The 14,287-nt window shown below is 42.6% G+C and overlaps 1 protein-coding gene across 5 annotated transcripts in view; it reads left to right on the top strand.

The window, feature by feature from the left end:
- Positions 1-14,287, top strand: part of CAMSAP3 (calmodulin regulated spectrin associated protein family member 3) — a 39,313-nt gene that overhangs the window by 13,304 nt on the left and 11,722 nt on the right. For 2 of the 5 annotated variants that reach the window (XM_039359488.1, XM_039359487.1), the window contains exons 3-10: positions 6,750-6,884; positions 7,675-7,773; positions 8,365-8,397; positions 9,644-9,691; positions 11,329-11,467; positions 11,576-11,715; positions 12,220-12,313; positions 13,762-13,810. In XM_039359488.1, the coding sequence (XP_039215422.1) occupies positions 6,750-6,884; positions 7,675-7,773; positions 8,365-8,397; positions 9,644-9,691; positions 11,329-11,467; positions 11,576-11,715; positions 12,220-12,313; positions 13,762-13,810 (737 nt within the window). The remainder of the gene's footprint in view (positions 1-6,749; positions 6,885-7,674; positions 7,774-8,364; positions 8,398-9,643; positions 9,692-11,328; positions 11,468-11,575; positions 11,716-12,219; positions 12,314-13,761; positions 13,811-14,287) is intronic. The other 3 variants (XM_039359489.1, XM_039359490.1, XM_039359491.1) reach the window with 3 other exon arrangements.

Genomic DNA, 14,287 nt, shown 5'->3' with positions numbered 1-14,287 from the left:
AGCCACCCTATTTCAAGGCTGATATACCTAAGGGCTAAGATGGGTGATGAACAGCCACAGTTTTGATGGTTAGAGTTGACAGATGTGTACATCCTCATTTTGGAAGGATAAATCAAACACCTTTGTTTAATAAGAAAATATATGAGAATTCAGATTTTGTTTAATGTGGGCACCATTCTGGCAATTCCCATTATGGCTAGAATGTGTAGAGAAAATACAAGAGGGAATAAATGTCTTTTTTTCTTCTATTGCTGCCCAAATCGGGAGCAAAGGAGAAATTGCTCTATCTCTTTTCTATCATTAGAAGAGTGGTGGGGATTCTCTCTCTCCCTTTTCCTTCCTAACGATACGTGTGGACACAAGTCCCAAAGGTGCTTTTCTAAAAGGCAGTTGGATTTTCTTGTGTTTTTTTTTTTTCATTGAAATGTTTCACTTCTCATTCAAGAAGCTTATTCAGTTCTTTGCCTTTTTTTTTTTTTTTTTAAAAAAAAAACACCTTTGGGACAACCATGACCTGGATGATTCAGAATCTCTGTAAGACATGTGGACACAATTATTTTTTTTTACAAAATAAAAGGAAGTAGATATGTCAACAGCAGTGGAAGGCATCTGTAGAAGTTACAAGATGTTCAGGACTTGATTCTGGAAAAGTCGGAAGCCCTGTAGATTGCTAAAATTCTCTTCTTTGGCCTGATCACTGATGACGAAGTATCACCAAAAGAGTGGCTTCTCCCAAGTTTTCTGGTCAATGCTAGGATGTTTGAATTAAACTTTGAACTCTGATAAACTTACTAACATCTTTAGGAATGGGGATTTCTGTTCACTGCCTCCACGTGCCAGCAGTTGTAATTCTTCTGTCTGGGACTCAATATGTGGAAGAGATAAGGATCACTCCAGCTGTTGAGGTTCTATCAGCAAATGTCTAGTAGCACTGGTTGGCACTGATCTGATCTGACAGACTGATAATTGATTCTGCTTTGGGATTTTTATCAAGACTGGAAGGAGGGATGGAAACTGCAATTAACTGCTCAGGGATGCTCTTCTTCCTTTGCTCTCTTTTGTGAGATACGCTAGCAGTGGAGGAAGTTTGAAGAAATTACGGTGTTTTAATTCTGGTGAGATCTTGGGAAAGTTCTCTCTCTCTCCAATACTTTGCTTTGAATCTGGTTCTGAATAAATGCTGTGGAAAGCAAAAGCAAGTCAATACAAATTGTTACTCATTAATGCAGCTGTGTCTTTTTTTCAGCATTATGAGGCTCATGTGCCCTGCGATTCTGGAATCCTCTTCAAAGATGGGTTTAACAAAGCTGAGGATCAGCAGCTCTTTGAAGGGGATCACATTGGCTCATTGCCAGCAAAATGTGTCACAAAAGATGTCACTTGAGAGTTGAAAATGGCCATTATTCTACTTCCCTGGCCTGTGTGACACAGTTTTCATGCATTTATCCTGTCTTATCATGTATTCAAACCTGTAGACCTTGGCTTGGGCTAGGTTTGTGCCTTTTCCTTGTGGGGAGAGAAACCCAATGTTTGGAGCAAAGGAGGAGTAACTGGGAAGCAGAGTAGCCTTTTGCTGTGCATTTTATCTTGCATCCAATCTCTTGAGGTTTGTTAAAAAACAGCTTTGCCATGAAAACTTGTTTTCAGGTTTTCCTTCAGGCTTAAGGTGTTCCTTTTCTGCTTTCTTCCTCCTTCCAATTAACTCTCTCCCAGGGTTTATTAATTACCTTGTGAATTTATTTTTTGATGCTGAAGTTCTTTTTGCTGTAGTATTTAACATCTTAGGAAAGTCTGAGTGCGCTATAAACGTATTTCGAGATTCAATATTTGTGTTTACTGAAGATGAACCAGCTCAACCTCAGGACCAGCACAGCCCCTCAGAAGTTGTTTTTGCATAGTAATGTTTATTGAGATACAAGGGAGATGCTATGAATTTGATTTTTTTTCTCCTTGTCTTGCCTACTTTGTTCTGGCTCTACTCCCATTTTAGAGTATTGTCATTAGCATATAACTCAAAGTTCAAGTGCTGGGTTTTTTCTTTTTTTTGGCTCAGAAAATATTACAAAGTTCTGGCTTCTAAGATTTAGTTGCTGCCAGGCATCTGCTGAATTCACATTCTCTAGTGGATTAAAATATAAAACCCAAAGGCCTTTCTAATCCAACAGAGGCCTCTGAAATCTATAAGCTGGACAAGAATGGATAATATTCTCTGCTTATTTTCCAAGGAGCCAGTAGCCCATAGCACAGTGATGGCGAACCTTTTAGAGACTGAGTTCCCAAACTGCAACCCCAAACCCACTTATGCATCGCCGAGTGTCGGGTGGGTATGGCCCATTGGCTGGGCGTGGCCCATTGGCTGGGTGTGGCTGCAGTGGTAATGGCAGACTGCGTGGGACTAAAAAGTTCAATCAATTCCAACTTTGCAAGAGCTTTTCTTTTCCCGCAAGAAGTTGAAATTGACTGATTGAAACCCCCCCCCCTTTTTTTGCACATGTGGCGGAGGCCTAAAGTGAAAAGGTTTTATAAAACCCAGCTGAAGGCCTAGGACAGTGCGCGTGCCCACAGAGAGGGTTCTGAGTGCTGCCTCTGGCACCTGTGCCATAGATTCGCCACCACTGCCATAGCACATGGTCTCCAATACTGGAGGTAATATATAGCCATCATGAATAATAACCATTAATTGCCCTGTTTTTCATTAATTTATCAAACCTCTTTTCAGACCCATCCAGGTTTGAGGTCTCACCTTGTGTTAATAAATAGTGTCATCATAAGTGGGAGCCAGACCCATCCAGTCTTTGACTCACAATCTTTTTTTTTTTTTGTAAAAAATTTTTATTTTCAATTTTGCAATACAATACAATATTAAAAATACTTCAGATAAAAAATAAAACAAATTAATACAGACCATTTTCGGTATTGCTCACCCATTTCCCCCCAAACCGCATCCACCCTCTAACCAACTTACCTCTTTCCCTCTTCTTTCTCTTTCTCCCTCACCCCTTCTCCTCCACCTTCCTACTTACTTCTCACCTTCTTCTATCCTTTCACTCCGGATGCGGTCCGGGGGAAATGCCTGAGCAATTCCTCTCTCCAGATTGAAACCTCAATATTATATACAATAAAAACTATTTCTACTTATCTGAACTACTAAAATTTCAACCCATCCTTCCCCCTCCCCCTCCCCCTCTCCCCTCCCCCACCCCCCTCCCCCCTGACTTCCCAGAGCTAAGTACAGGATTATACAAATATATTAAACATAATCTATTTAAGTTTACTAATTATACAATAACCAAAATCATACTAACCCTTAACTCTCTTCAAACTTTAACATCATAAGTTTATAAACAAATTCATTACTCATAAAATAAATGAAACTTTGTAGTTCCATACTTCTTCTGAACATATTCTATCCATCTTCTCCATACATTGAAATATCTCTCTTGTGAATGGTCCTTTAAATAAGCAGAAATTTTGGCCATTTCTGCTAAATTAGAAACCTTAAATACCCATTCTTCTAAAGAAGGCAGAGTATCCTTCTTCCAGTATTGACCCACCAATAATCTTGCTGCTGTTATTAAATTCAACATTAAAATAGTTTCTTTAACATCAAAATCCACAAGAATACCCAAAAGAAATAACTGGGGAGTAAACTTAATCTTCCTTTTAAAAACCTTTTGAATGTTCCACCAAATCATAAACCAGAAGGCTTTAATATTTTTACAAGTCCACCAAACATGAAAATAGGTTGCATCCAAGCAACCACATCTCCAACATTTAGGTTGCAGGTTCGGGTACATACAAGACAACTTTTTAGGGTCCAGATGCCTTTGACTCACAATCTTCTCTTGCACGTTCTTATGAATGAAAGTTCCTGCTATATAAATTGGGTCTTGTTTCTGTTAAAAAGCCCTGGGCCAAAGAAACGAGTCCAGTTCTGTGAGAACTGGGCTTAATCAATAGGCAAAGGATGTTCTGCTGTCAAATAGTTCAGTTCCAAGACTTAACATCCAGGACAACTGAACGTTTTGTGGTCCTTTAATCAACAGAGATCTTCCTTGGGACTGCCTTCTTACTCTTAGAGAACCTGTCTTGGTAGGATTTATATTGCTTAAATTCCCAGATTTACTGGCTGGGGCTCTGGTCTGAAACAGAGATAATAGTGAAGAAATATGTACTGGATTTTGTTGTGCAGATCTGCAATCCTCAGAGAGTAGAGTTGTATATATGTTGATTTGGGAAAATGTTTACACAATACTCATCTCGTTTCACAGATGTAAAATTTATATATATATGCCATAGATATACACACACACACATATGTATACACAACATGTACACACACACACACACACACACACACACACACAAACAAGCATTTGTTCAGAGTCACCCTTACTAGGAGACCTTACTCATTTGATCCCTGGTTTGCATCCCAGGATTTAGGTTATGCGATGAAGTCATCCACCAGCTACAAATATAGATTGACTTCATCCTTCTCTTTGAATGGATGTTCAAAGATACACATAATAATAGTAATAGTAATAATAATAATGATAATAATAATATGCTTCCCACTTTTAAGACTATCCGCATTCCTATTTTTTTTAGAAAGGTTTTCTTAGAAAATTAGATTTGCAGAGAAGAATGAAGCCTAGGCTTTCCCTATATGCAGAAAGCATTTTTGGTGGAAAGCAACAGATTTGGTATGAGCAAGAAAAGCTTTGTCATCTGATTCTGTTTGCTAATCTACCGTGTGAATATAGAGTGAACCAGGATCCTGCTATTTTGTTCTTGTTACCTTTTTGCAACTGTAGAAACTCCAGTAGCGCTAGACATAGGCACTGCTGTAGATATAGGTTCTCTGCCTCTCCTTAAGTAAATGCAGTTTATTGAGTCTCTAGTTTTCCTTTTTAAGTTAACACTGAAGGGTGGCTGAGAAATTAGCTCAGTTCAATTTTTAATTTAAGCTTACCTAATTTGCACTTTCTGAACCTCTGTGAACTAGAAGTGTAATTGTATTTGATGTTTGTCTTGTGTTAAATCCTACAGTACAATTCAAATTTAAAATTCATGCAAATCTTCATACTCATTTTTAAAAAATTGTCAACTGATGCAGTAATGAGGAACAAACAAACTTTGGAAAACCGAACCTAAGAGAAATTGAACAAGTAGAAACCACTGTAACTGATTAAATTCCTTGAGTCAGTGCTATGGACAAGTTTCCATTTGTTGATGCTATGCTTCTAGGTTTACTGGCAGCAACTGTGTTTAGCCCTTTACATTGTGTAGATATTGTAGTGGATATTTTAATGATAGGAGCTATAATATTTGAGAAATGTTGTATTCGTTTACTTTAGAGTTGCAGTGAGCAGCAAAATAAAAACCTGGGAATTATCCCACCAATGATAAGATAAGATAACCTTTATTGTCATTTTTTTTACTGTGGATACAACAGCACACATCAAAAATGAAATTTAGTTGCCCGCTTTCAAAGTGAAACACATACATGACACATACCTAAACAACACATGTACAAACCCATACCCATACATATACATAACAAATAAATATTAAATACTGTCCATCTTGAATATATAATGGAAGGAAGAAGCTTGAGAGTTCACAAGGTTAATGCTGCATGGAATGAAACTATGGCTGAATCTGGATGTTTTGCTATGGATACCATGAAGCCTCCTCCCAGAAGGTAACAAGGAAAACAGATCCGTGGAGAGGACCTGTCTTTCACTTTTTCCCTTATAGTAGAATGCCTTTGGCAATTGGATTATTCGGCTGATGTTCTCACTGAGGCTTTGAAGAGTTGTTACTTCTGGATCAGCAGTTTTTGGATCTGATATTTTGTTGAGCGGTGTTGAAAGATTTTGTGTTCAAGATTCTGGAGGACTGGCAGATGGCATATGTAGTGGTTTACCCAGGTATTTCTTAACAGTATTAAAATCTTAAAATGGCCAACCTAGCTTTAGGTAGAGATGGGATTATAGTGGAAATTAACTTCTTCAAATCAAACAGAAAGAACTGTGTTGTCACCATACTTTTGCCAGGATTTGTGGTCCTTTGCAATTTGTGCCTGATAGGTTAGTCATATTTGATGTTCTAATAAACTTCCAAGCATTTCTGAAGTTCCTTACCTCAGAGTTAATTTTTATTTATGGTTGGAAAATTCTATTCAGATAATTTTGGGTGATTGCCTTAAAACATATGACTTTAAGATGAATAATTCAACATAAGATTATTTTTCAAGTGTATTGGACCTACTGGGTAATATATGGCAACGATTGGGCTTCAGCCTTTATTGTTGAAAGGTGCAGTACCTTGGAAGAATGAGTCTATTTTCGGATCTGCTGTACATTGACACGCTTTTGGTTTAATATTTTTATGGTGATAAATAGGGTATTTGGAAAAAAGAAATAAGGATCAAAGATGCGAATGTGTTGTTGAATTATATTCTGAAAATTTGGAACCTATTGAATGATGAAGCATTTTGAAAGCTATTCCTGCTCCAGATTTACATTCAGTTGAAATATGGAAGACCAGTGTGGTAATGAGAGATTAAGCTTGCTTCTGTCTACCCCATCATTGGTACTAGTCCTTGTGTCATTTCATACTCTGGAAGACAGTGCCAGTGTATGTGATTCCCATTTGTGGAGTAAGGATGGCCTTAAGAGTACTGTAGCTTTTCTGATTCCAGTTTTCTTTTTTTTTTTTTCTCTTTTTTCCTGCTTGACTTGTAGGGGGCACACCTGGCATTAATTGACTCTCTGATGACAGCATTTGCATTGGAAGCCACCAGTTCATTAAATGTTGCATTGGGCATTGAGCCAGCAGCCATCTCTTGGGACCAGAAACTCCTACGCTGGATAGATATGGTATTAAATGTTAATTCATTTACATTTTTTCTCTTTTATCTCCATCCAAGGAGCTTATGCATGGGAATATCCCATTTTCTGCACATACCAATCCATGTGAGAGAGGCCAGATAGAACACATTTGAAATCTGCCTCTTTAGCCCAAGTACATGCTACTGATGACATGTGAAATACAGTGCTGGGTTAAGTGTGGTTGGATTACTTAGATCAACTTCCCCACCTAATCCCGTCTAGATTTGTGAGATTAGAATTATTATTTCCCCTCCCCCCCCCAGGCCCCCCATTTCTTCAGCCCAGCCTGGAAATTGAAGAAGGCTTAGGTTGTGAAGGTTAAGAGCAGAGGAATGAATAGTGGCAGAAGACTGCAGTTCATCTCAAGGGTAGAGGAAAGGGGGAAAATGCAATATTGTACTAAATTATTCTTAGACTATGTCCTCATGAGAAAGATGATGAAAAAATGTGGATGGCCTAAAGCAGGGGTAGGCAATCTTGGCTCTTTTATGACTCGTGGACTTCAACTCCCAGAATTCCTGAGCCAGCATGGCTCAGCATGGAAATCTCTCCATTTCTCCTCAGCATGGCTGGCTTAGGAATTCTGGGAGTTGAAGTCCACGAGTCATAAAAGAGCTAAGGTTGCCTACCCCTGGCCTAAAGTAAGCAAAACCCACAAGGGCCCATGGTTTAGGACCAGAAAAAGGAGAAAAGGGGATGAAGAAGAAAGAAAGCCGCATCTGGCCCAATGTTTTGTGTTGCATATGTTTGCAAATGATTCCTTGTTGCCGCCCTGCAGATAATTCACAAGATACAACAGACTGCGGATCAGGAGTCCTCTCAGCGTTCAGCTCCTGGAACTGATGGCCAGACCCCAGCTTCCTGCAGTGGCCCCAAGGTGTGGGTGCTTTCCTGCTATGGCTATCCTCCTGAGAGAAGCAGGGGAAGGGGGAGGATGGGAGAGTGGCGTTCAGACTCTGGTTTAACTTGGGGGTGGCAGCAATTAGGGGTGCTGCTGCATTCATTGAAAGAGCTTTCCCCACACTGGCTTTGTTATGTTTACAAGTTGCCCCTTTCCCTCACCATTGCCTTGGAGGATAAGAATTTGCTTCCTTCCACCCTCCCTCCTCTTGGGAGAAGGCCTCTCTTTCACTTGTAAAGCCAAGGCCACTCTGATTGGGCTGACTTCCTGTCTCACCTTGTGGGTGGCCCGCTTGACTGCCAGCAAACGCTGACCCTTTATTTCCCCCCCCCCCAAAGCTGTTCATTGGGGCTGGCTGGCTCTGCTGGGCTGAACTATTGAGCAGTGGGGAGTAGATGAGGGGCAACCCTGTTTCCATTCCTGGTGGCCTCAGTGCCCCTATCCCAGCTCCACGGCCTCTTTGGTTGCCTGTGCTGAATACAGTCGAGGTGTGGTATGTGACCGAGCTGTCTTTTTCTGCATCTCTCTCCTCTTCTCCCTCTGGCCTCTCTCCTTCCTCTGCTTCAGTGTCCCACCAGGTGGTACTGGAAACTGGTTCCTGTAAGTGGGTGGCTTTATTTATTATCTCCCTGCTGCCTTGGCTCCTGCGCTGCATGACAGGGGGGCCCAGAGCAAAGGATGCTGGGGGTTTAGGACCTTGGGACAGAGGTCCCTGTGTAGTGCCTAGGTAGAGCTTCCCTTGGAGAAGATTTTGGGTGACTTGGTTGGTCTGTTTCAACAAGCAACCAATCTCCTAAACTGAGATGATGTGGGGGTAGAGGGAAGACCTGTGGCAGAGACTCAGAAGGTTCCCATAGGAGACTCCAGCTGCTGGGATGCTGGTATATCCCAGCATCCTTTGTTCTCTAACCCTCCTCCTTCCACTCACAATCTGTACCTGCTTTGGTCTCTCTTAGCTCCCTGTGTCCTCCTCTGGGGGCACTGGAGGAACAGGTTATTCATTGCAAATATAGGTGGATTCATATGTGTCTTCATTTTCTGCCTTGATTACCCAGCCTTCTTGGGGTTGCAGGCATTTGGGTGGGGAGTCTAACGCACTGGTTTCAGAAATCAACAGAAAGCCCACTTGTTATTTATAGGGAGGGGTTAAGAGACAGCCAGAGCAGGGCAGTTCATGCTTGGAGCTGCCAGTAGGAACCGCATGCTAGTTACCTGGCATGTCATTATCCCTTTTCCCCTTTGTGTTGCCTTCTGCCCCCTCCTCCCTTTGCCTGCTGTCCTGCTGTACTTGGTGCAGCTAAATAAAGTCTCAGAGCCATCTTTTTCAAACTTGAAATCTTTTAAGATGTGTGGACTTCAATTCCCAGAATTTCCCAGCCAACAGTTCTGGGGGTTGAAGTCCACACATCTTAAAGTTGCTAAGTTTGAAAAACAATGGTGTAAAGCAGGGGTGTCAAACTTGCCATGTCACGTGATGTGTCGCAACGTATCGTGACTTTTCCCCCATTGCCGGAGCTGTGGTGGGCGTGGTTTCGGCATGATGCATCCAGCCTGTGGGCCGGCAGTTTGACACCTCTGGTGTAAAGGATAATCTCTCCAGGTCTGTTGAGATCCAGTGTGTTGGTATTTAGGAGATGGGATGATCCAGAAGGCAGAGGGGTTCTCAAGATTTCAAGTGCATGCTGGGAAGCATTCCTCTAGTTCAGGCCTAAGTTAAGTACTGGTGGCCCCTCCCCACATCAGGGACCCCCTTCCCCAGCCTTGCAAGGCAGCAACCCTTCCCTTCTTTCTCCCTCCTGGTGGGTGCATTGATCAGGCTCTCTCTTTTCTTTGCTATTGCATCCAGCATGCCATCGCTTTTTGTTTGAAGGAGTCGGGGAATAAGCCTCCTGTGGTAATGTATCCATCGGCGTGCTCACCTGCCCGCCCACCTGCACCTCTTTGCCATCCACTTGGGTTGCTGTTCTTGAACTTCTGGCTGTTCCTGCTGCAATGGGTCTGCCCTTTTCCCCCATGCAGCCCCAAACTGCTTGGGGTTTCTCAAGAGGCGAGCTGTCCCCTGCGCCCTCCTACCATTTTTTCAGCTGTTTTTAATCTAACAGCTTTCTTTGTTGGGTGCAGTTGCACACGGCACTTGAGACCATCCCTCTCTCCATGGCTGTTGGCCTTACGTCCTAGTTGGAACTGAGGACCGTAATGATCTTGCATCTCTTTAGGATGAAAATGCAATGAATGAGAGCTGGGGATTTTGAGGGTGCATTTTCATTGTCAGCAAGATGCCTTATTACTTGAGACTATTTCTGTATTCTCTCCAGAATTATAAGTACAATCAAATTTTAGGAAGACCACCTATAGGTGTGTATGTTCATCAGTTTAATCGTTGCATACTCTAGCTCCCCATCTTCTTCCCTGGAGGAGATATCTAGACAACAGGTTAGAAGAGGGATTTAGTCTCTGAATTCTGAATTCCTTGATTCTGCAGGTTATGGAGAGCAGGAAGTTGTTCTCCAAAGCTTGTTGAGTCTGGCCAATTCTTAGATGCCACCCAGCAGTTCCTGTTGATCCTCCCTCCAGCTCATTTCAGCAGGAATGGAGGTGTCCCATTTGCTCCCTTTTATTTCTCCTCCTCTTCGCTGGCCTGCTCAGTATCTGTGTTTGCCTGTCTGTGTCCCCCCCCCCCTCCCTCCCTCCTTCCTTCCTTCCCCTCCTTGCCATGTGCACTCTTGATGTGTGACCTGCCCTGCTCTCTGTGTGTCTCTGCTGGGAGTGCTGCCTTTGTTGTCTTGTGTGCTGTGTCCTGGGATTGAGGACAAGCATATACAGAGTGGTAAAGGATAGTTGATAATTTTTTTTAAGCTGGTGATGATGGTGGAGGAACTGACAACTGGATCTTCCACTTTTCCATTATCTCCAAAGTCGATCCTTTCAGTTGGACTTAGTGGGGCCACGCCTCACCCTGTCCCAGCCTAGAGTCACTCTGATGGTTAGCCATGCTACCTTGGAATTTTTAGTGTTTTAGTGTCATGCAGATATAGGGCATCTGCTTACAAAAGGCTGATCTAGCCTCTGGGATCTGGCCCCCCTCGGACTAAATAGTGGGAAAGGATTCTTGTTCTTTAAGATCATTCAGAAGTGTTCCTGAAATGACCTTCCCCCCCCCTCCAATAATGGCTGTGTCCTCCTTCCTGCTTTCCGTCTCGTCTCCGGGGCTCCTGCAAAGTTCTTGCCTGCCCATCCCTTCCTGCTTTTATATCATGTCTCCTTCCCTGCATGCAGTTTGCTCTTGGCATCCAGAGGAGGGGAGTGCTATCTTTGAGGGGAGTGGCTTGATTTCAGTTGGTCCTTTACCCGCTGGGAGCTCTCCCTGCTAGTGTTTGTGAGGGGTGCTGCATGGGACCAGAGGAGCTTCGAGCGTGGGGCATGGAGACGGGAGGGCATTGTTCCAGCTTCTCTGGCACATGGGGGCCAAACCCCACAATCGTGACTTTGAATTCTCCTTGCATTTTTTTTGTTTTGTTTTGTCCTGCTCAGATCCGCTATCGCAAGGATAAAGCACTGCCCAAACAGACGCCGTGTTTCCCTGCCATCACAGGAATAAAGGACCTGGCCAGTGGAGGGGCCATTGCTGCCACAATCCACTACTACTGCCCGCAGCTCATACGCCTTGAGGGTGAGCCTTGCTCTGGGACTGAGTGGGAGGATGGGGCAGCTGTTCAGAGTCACTATGAATGGCCCTCGTTTCCTTTTGCCACTAACCTCCTTGTGTGCTCTCTGGTAGATGTGTGCCTGAAGGAGACAATGTCGGTGGCAGACAGCTTGTATAACCTGCAGCTTATCCAGGGCTTTTCTTCAGATTATTTGGGTGGTTCCTGTTTCCTGTCATTGGAGGACCTGCTCTACATGCCCCCACTGCTAAGGGTGAGTCCTGGGACTGGGTGGAGAACGGCAGGCTCTGCTACTTGAGAGGCAGAAAGGTGCAGGGAGGAGCCTGCCTAATTGAATGAAGAGGAGCTCCCTGGAGTAAATGGCTGCCCTGACACAATGGGGATGTCTAGTCCCACATCCAGAAAAGTTTCTCCTGTGGAGTAAATAGGGATTATTGTTTTGTACCAGCACTCAGCCTGTCTCGCCCTAATAAGTCTTGGCTGATGTCTCAAGCCACATTAATTAAAAGCTGATTGTGCAGAAACAACGAGGCCCTTTTAAGGTAGAGGCTGGAGTGATGCTGGAAAGAAAGAGAGATTTGGGTGCGAAGATGGAATTGTTACCCTGCTTGCGTGTTGCATTCTGAGAATTGCTGGGGCGGTATAGGGCAGAGACCCCAGTGCTTCCCTCCTGCTCAAATTCAAGCCAAGGGAGAGACATGTTTCCCCCCCCACCCTCCCCAGGACCCTTGGCTCACTCCCTGCTTTGCTTCCCCAGGTCAACGTCGGAGTATTCCTGGCTGAATTGTTTCTGTGCTTTGAGGTAGTAAAGCCAGATTTTGTGTGTCCAAAGGAACTGCCAAGAGTTCAAGGTAAGAAGATAGTATGTCCATTCGCTGCCATGCCTGGGCCTTATAACAAAATATCTTCATGAGAGAACTATTTGTCTCTCCACAACTATCAGGCCTTTGCCCTCTTGTAATGTAGAAGCTGCTATTAGGCAGGACAGGTTATGCAAAATGAGATACTAGGTGGGCGTATTAAGTTAATGTGCCTCTGAATATGAGGAAGTGGATATGGAAAAAAAAAAAGGAAAGGCCATTGGGTAATAGAGGAGGATGTGCAGACATCTTTGCTGCAACCATCTTAATTTTCAGTTGCATATTTTCACACTTCTTGCAGCTCTACAACTAACGCTGCTCCTTTAAAAAAAAATACTCAATTTTAATTGAAATTAGTGGAGCTTAAAAGCAGGAGTGATTTATGTAGGTGTAATAGTAGGGATGCTTCCATGGATTGATTGAATTTTAAGAAGAAATAGATTAAACTAAATTTTGTTATATCATGTGAGGAAATAGAGGGAGGATTTTTTTCTTTTTTTAAGGTATTAATTTTAGTTTTTTATATATAATGTTTTGCTATGATTGATCACCCTTTCACCACGGTGTTTTCCTGAGCACTTTGTTAAAATTTAAAAAAGCACTTTGTTAAAATTTAAAAAAGCACTTTGTTAAAATTTAAAAAACCAATAAAATGTGTATTAAAAAAATATTCAGGCTCTCACATTTTAGGGGAGTCGATCACAGATTGTATATTTTTTCTTAGAGAGTTCTAAACCTGAAAACAATCTGTTAGGCTGTTTTCTGACAGGAAGGCCAAAGCATAGCTTAAGTATCCCAAACATCCCAGATCAATTTCATATAATTTATTAACTAAAAGAATGAGTATTTTCCTTCATATAATTCGTATCCATTGTAGAGTATTCTGGGTATTTTTTTTCCTCAGAAGTTTGCATTGATTACTGCATCCTTGTTAACATCCAGGTTCTTCCAATTTTTTAGAACTTAGAAGCAAGAGATTTGGAGTTTGTATATTACAAGCACTTCTGTCCTCTTTTCTCATGAACATAGGATTTTTCTCATTTATTTGGTATACCACATGGTGAATCCCTGTCTAACTGGTCAAACTGGAGCAATCTGGTATATAGCCAACCTGTGTACAGCGTATACATGCACACCCCCACAGCTGTAATTTGGCATTTGATAGGGGACTATCACTGTTGCTCTTTATGCCAAATACCACATCCCAGCTAGTGAAGCTGTAGAGCCACAGCAAAGTCTGCTGTGATCTGGCACGGCTCCATTCTGGAACAATGGTCTCCTTTCTGAGCTGAGATCAGAGCAGGCTTCTTTCCTGCATCTGGGTACAGGTGGCTGATACTTCCTCCCTCTTCTGACCTTCCACCAGCATAATTGCCCGTTTGAAATCTCTGTTTTTCCCCCTTCCCTGCTTTTGTAGTAAAGCTGCTGATCTCTTTCAGATTCCCCTGGCCTGAATGATGCTTCAGCACCAAATAGTGGGAAGACAAGGTGAGTGAGTCCTTGATATTTCCACCTACAATTACCCCTGTGGTATGTGTGTCCTGTCTCCCCTGTGCTGGGAGCAGGTAGCTAAGATTCTGTGTATCAGGAAGCAACACTGAGGATTTCTAAAGACAGATAATGGATTGTATCTCATGAATAGATCCTTTCCTGCAAAGTAGTTATATGTCAAATTATTAAAGGAACTTAACAACAGTTCTTCCTTGTCATCCCCTGCCAAGAGTTCTGATTATATAAAAAGAGCTGCCTTACCTTAGTAAGGGTTGATTCAGCCATTTTGTGTGACATTACGTGGAAAGGTAGAGAGCAGGCAAAGTGTGTATATACTTGGTCTGCCCCCAGATCTCCCCCCCCGCCCACCCAGGGCAGTGGAGAAAGTTGTTGCTCTGTCACCTAATCTAATCCAAATGCTAAGTTGGTCTCTGGGAACCATGGAACATGCATTGCATGTTGCAAATGGTGCTT

Source organism: Crotalus tigris, unplaced genomic scaffold, assembly GCF_016545835.1.
Source record: "Crotalus tigris isolate CLP2741 ecotype Arizona unplaced genomic scaffold, ASM1654583v1 scf7180000019078.1875890, whole genome shotgun sequence".
Taxonomy (NCBI): domain Eukaryota; kingdom Metazoa; phylum Chordata; class Lepidosauria; order Squamata; family Viperidae; genus Crotalus; species Crotalus tigris.
Note: the sequence above shows the minus strand (reverse complement) of the source record. Positions and strands in the feature narration are given on the sequence as shown.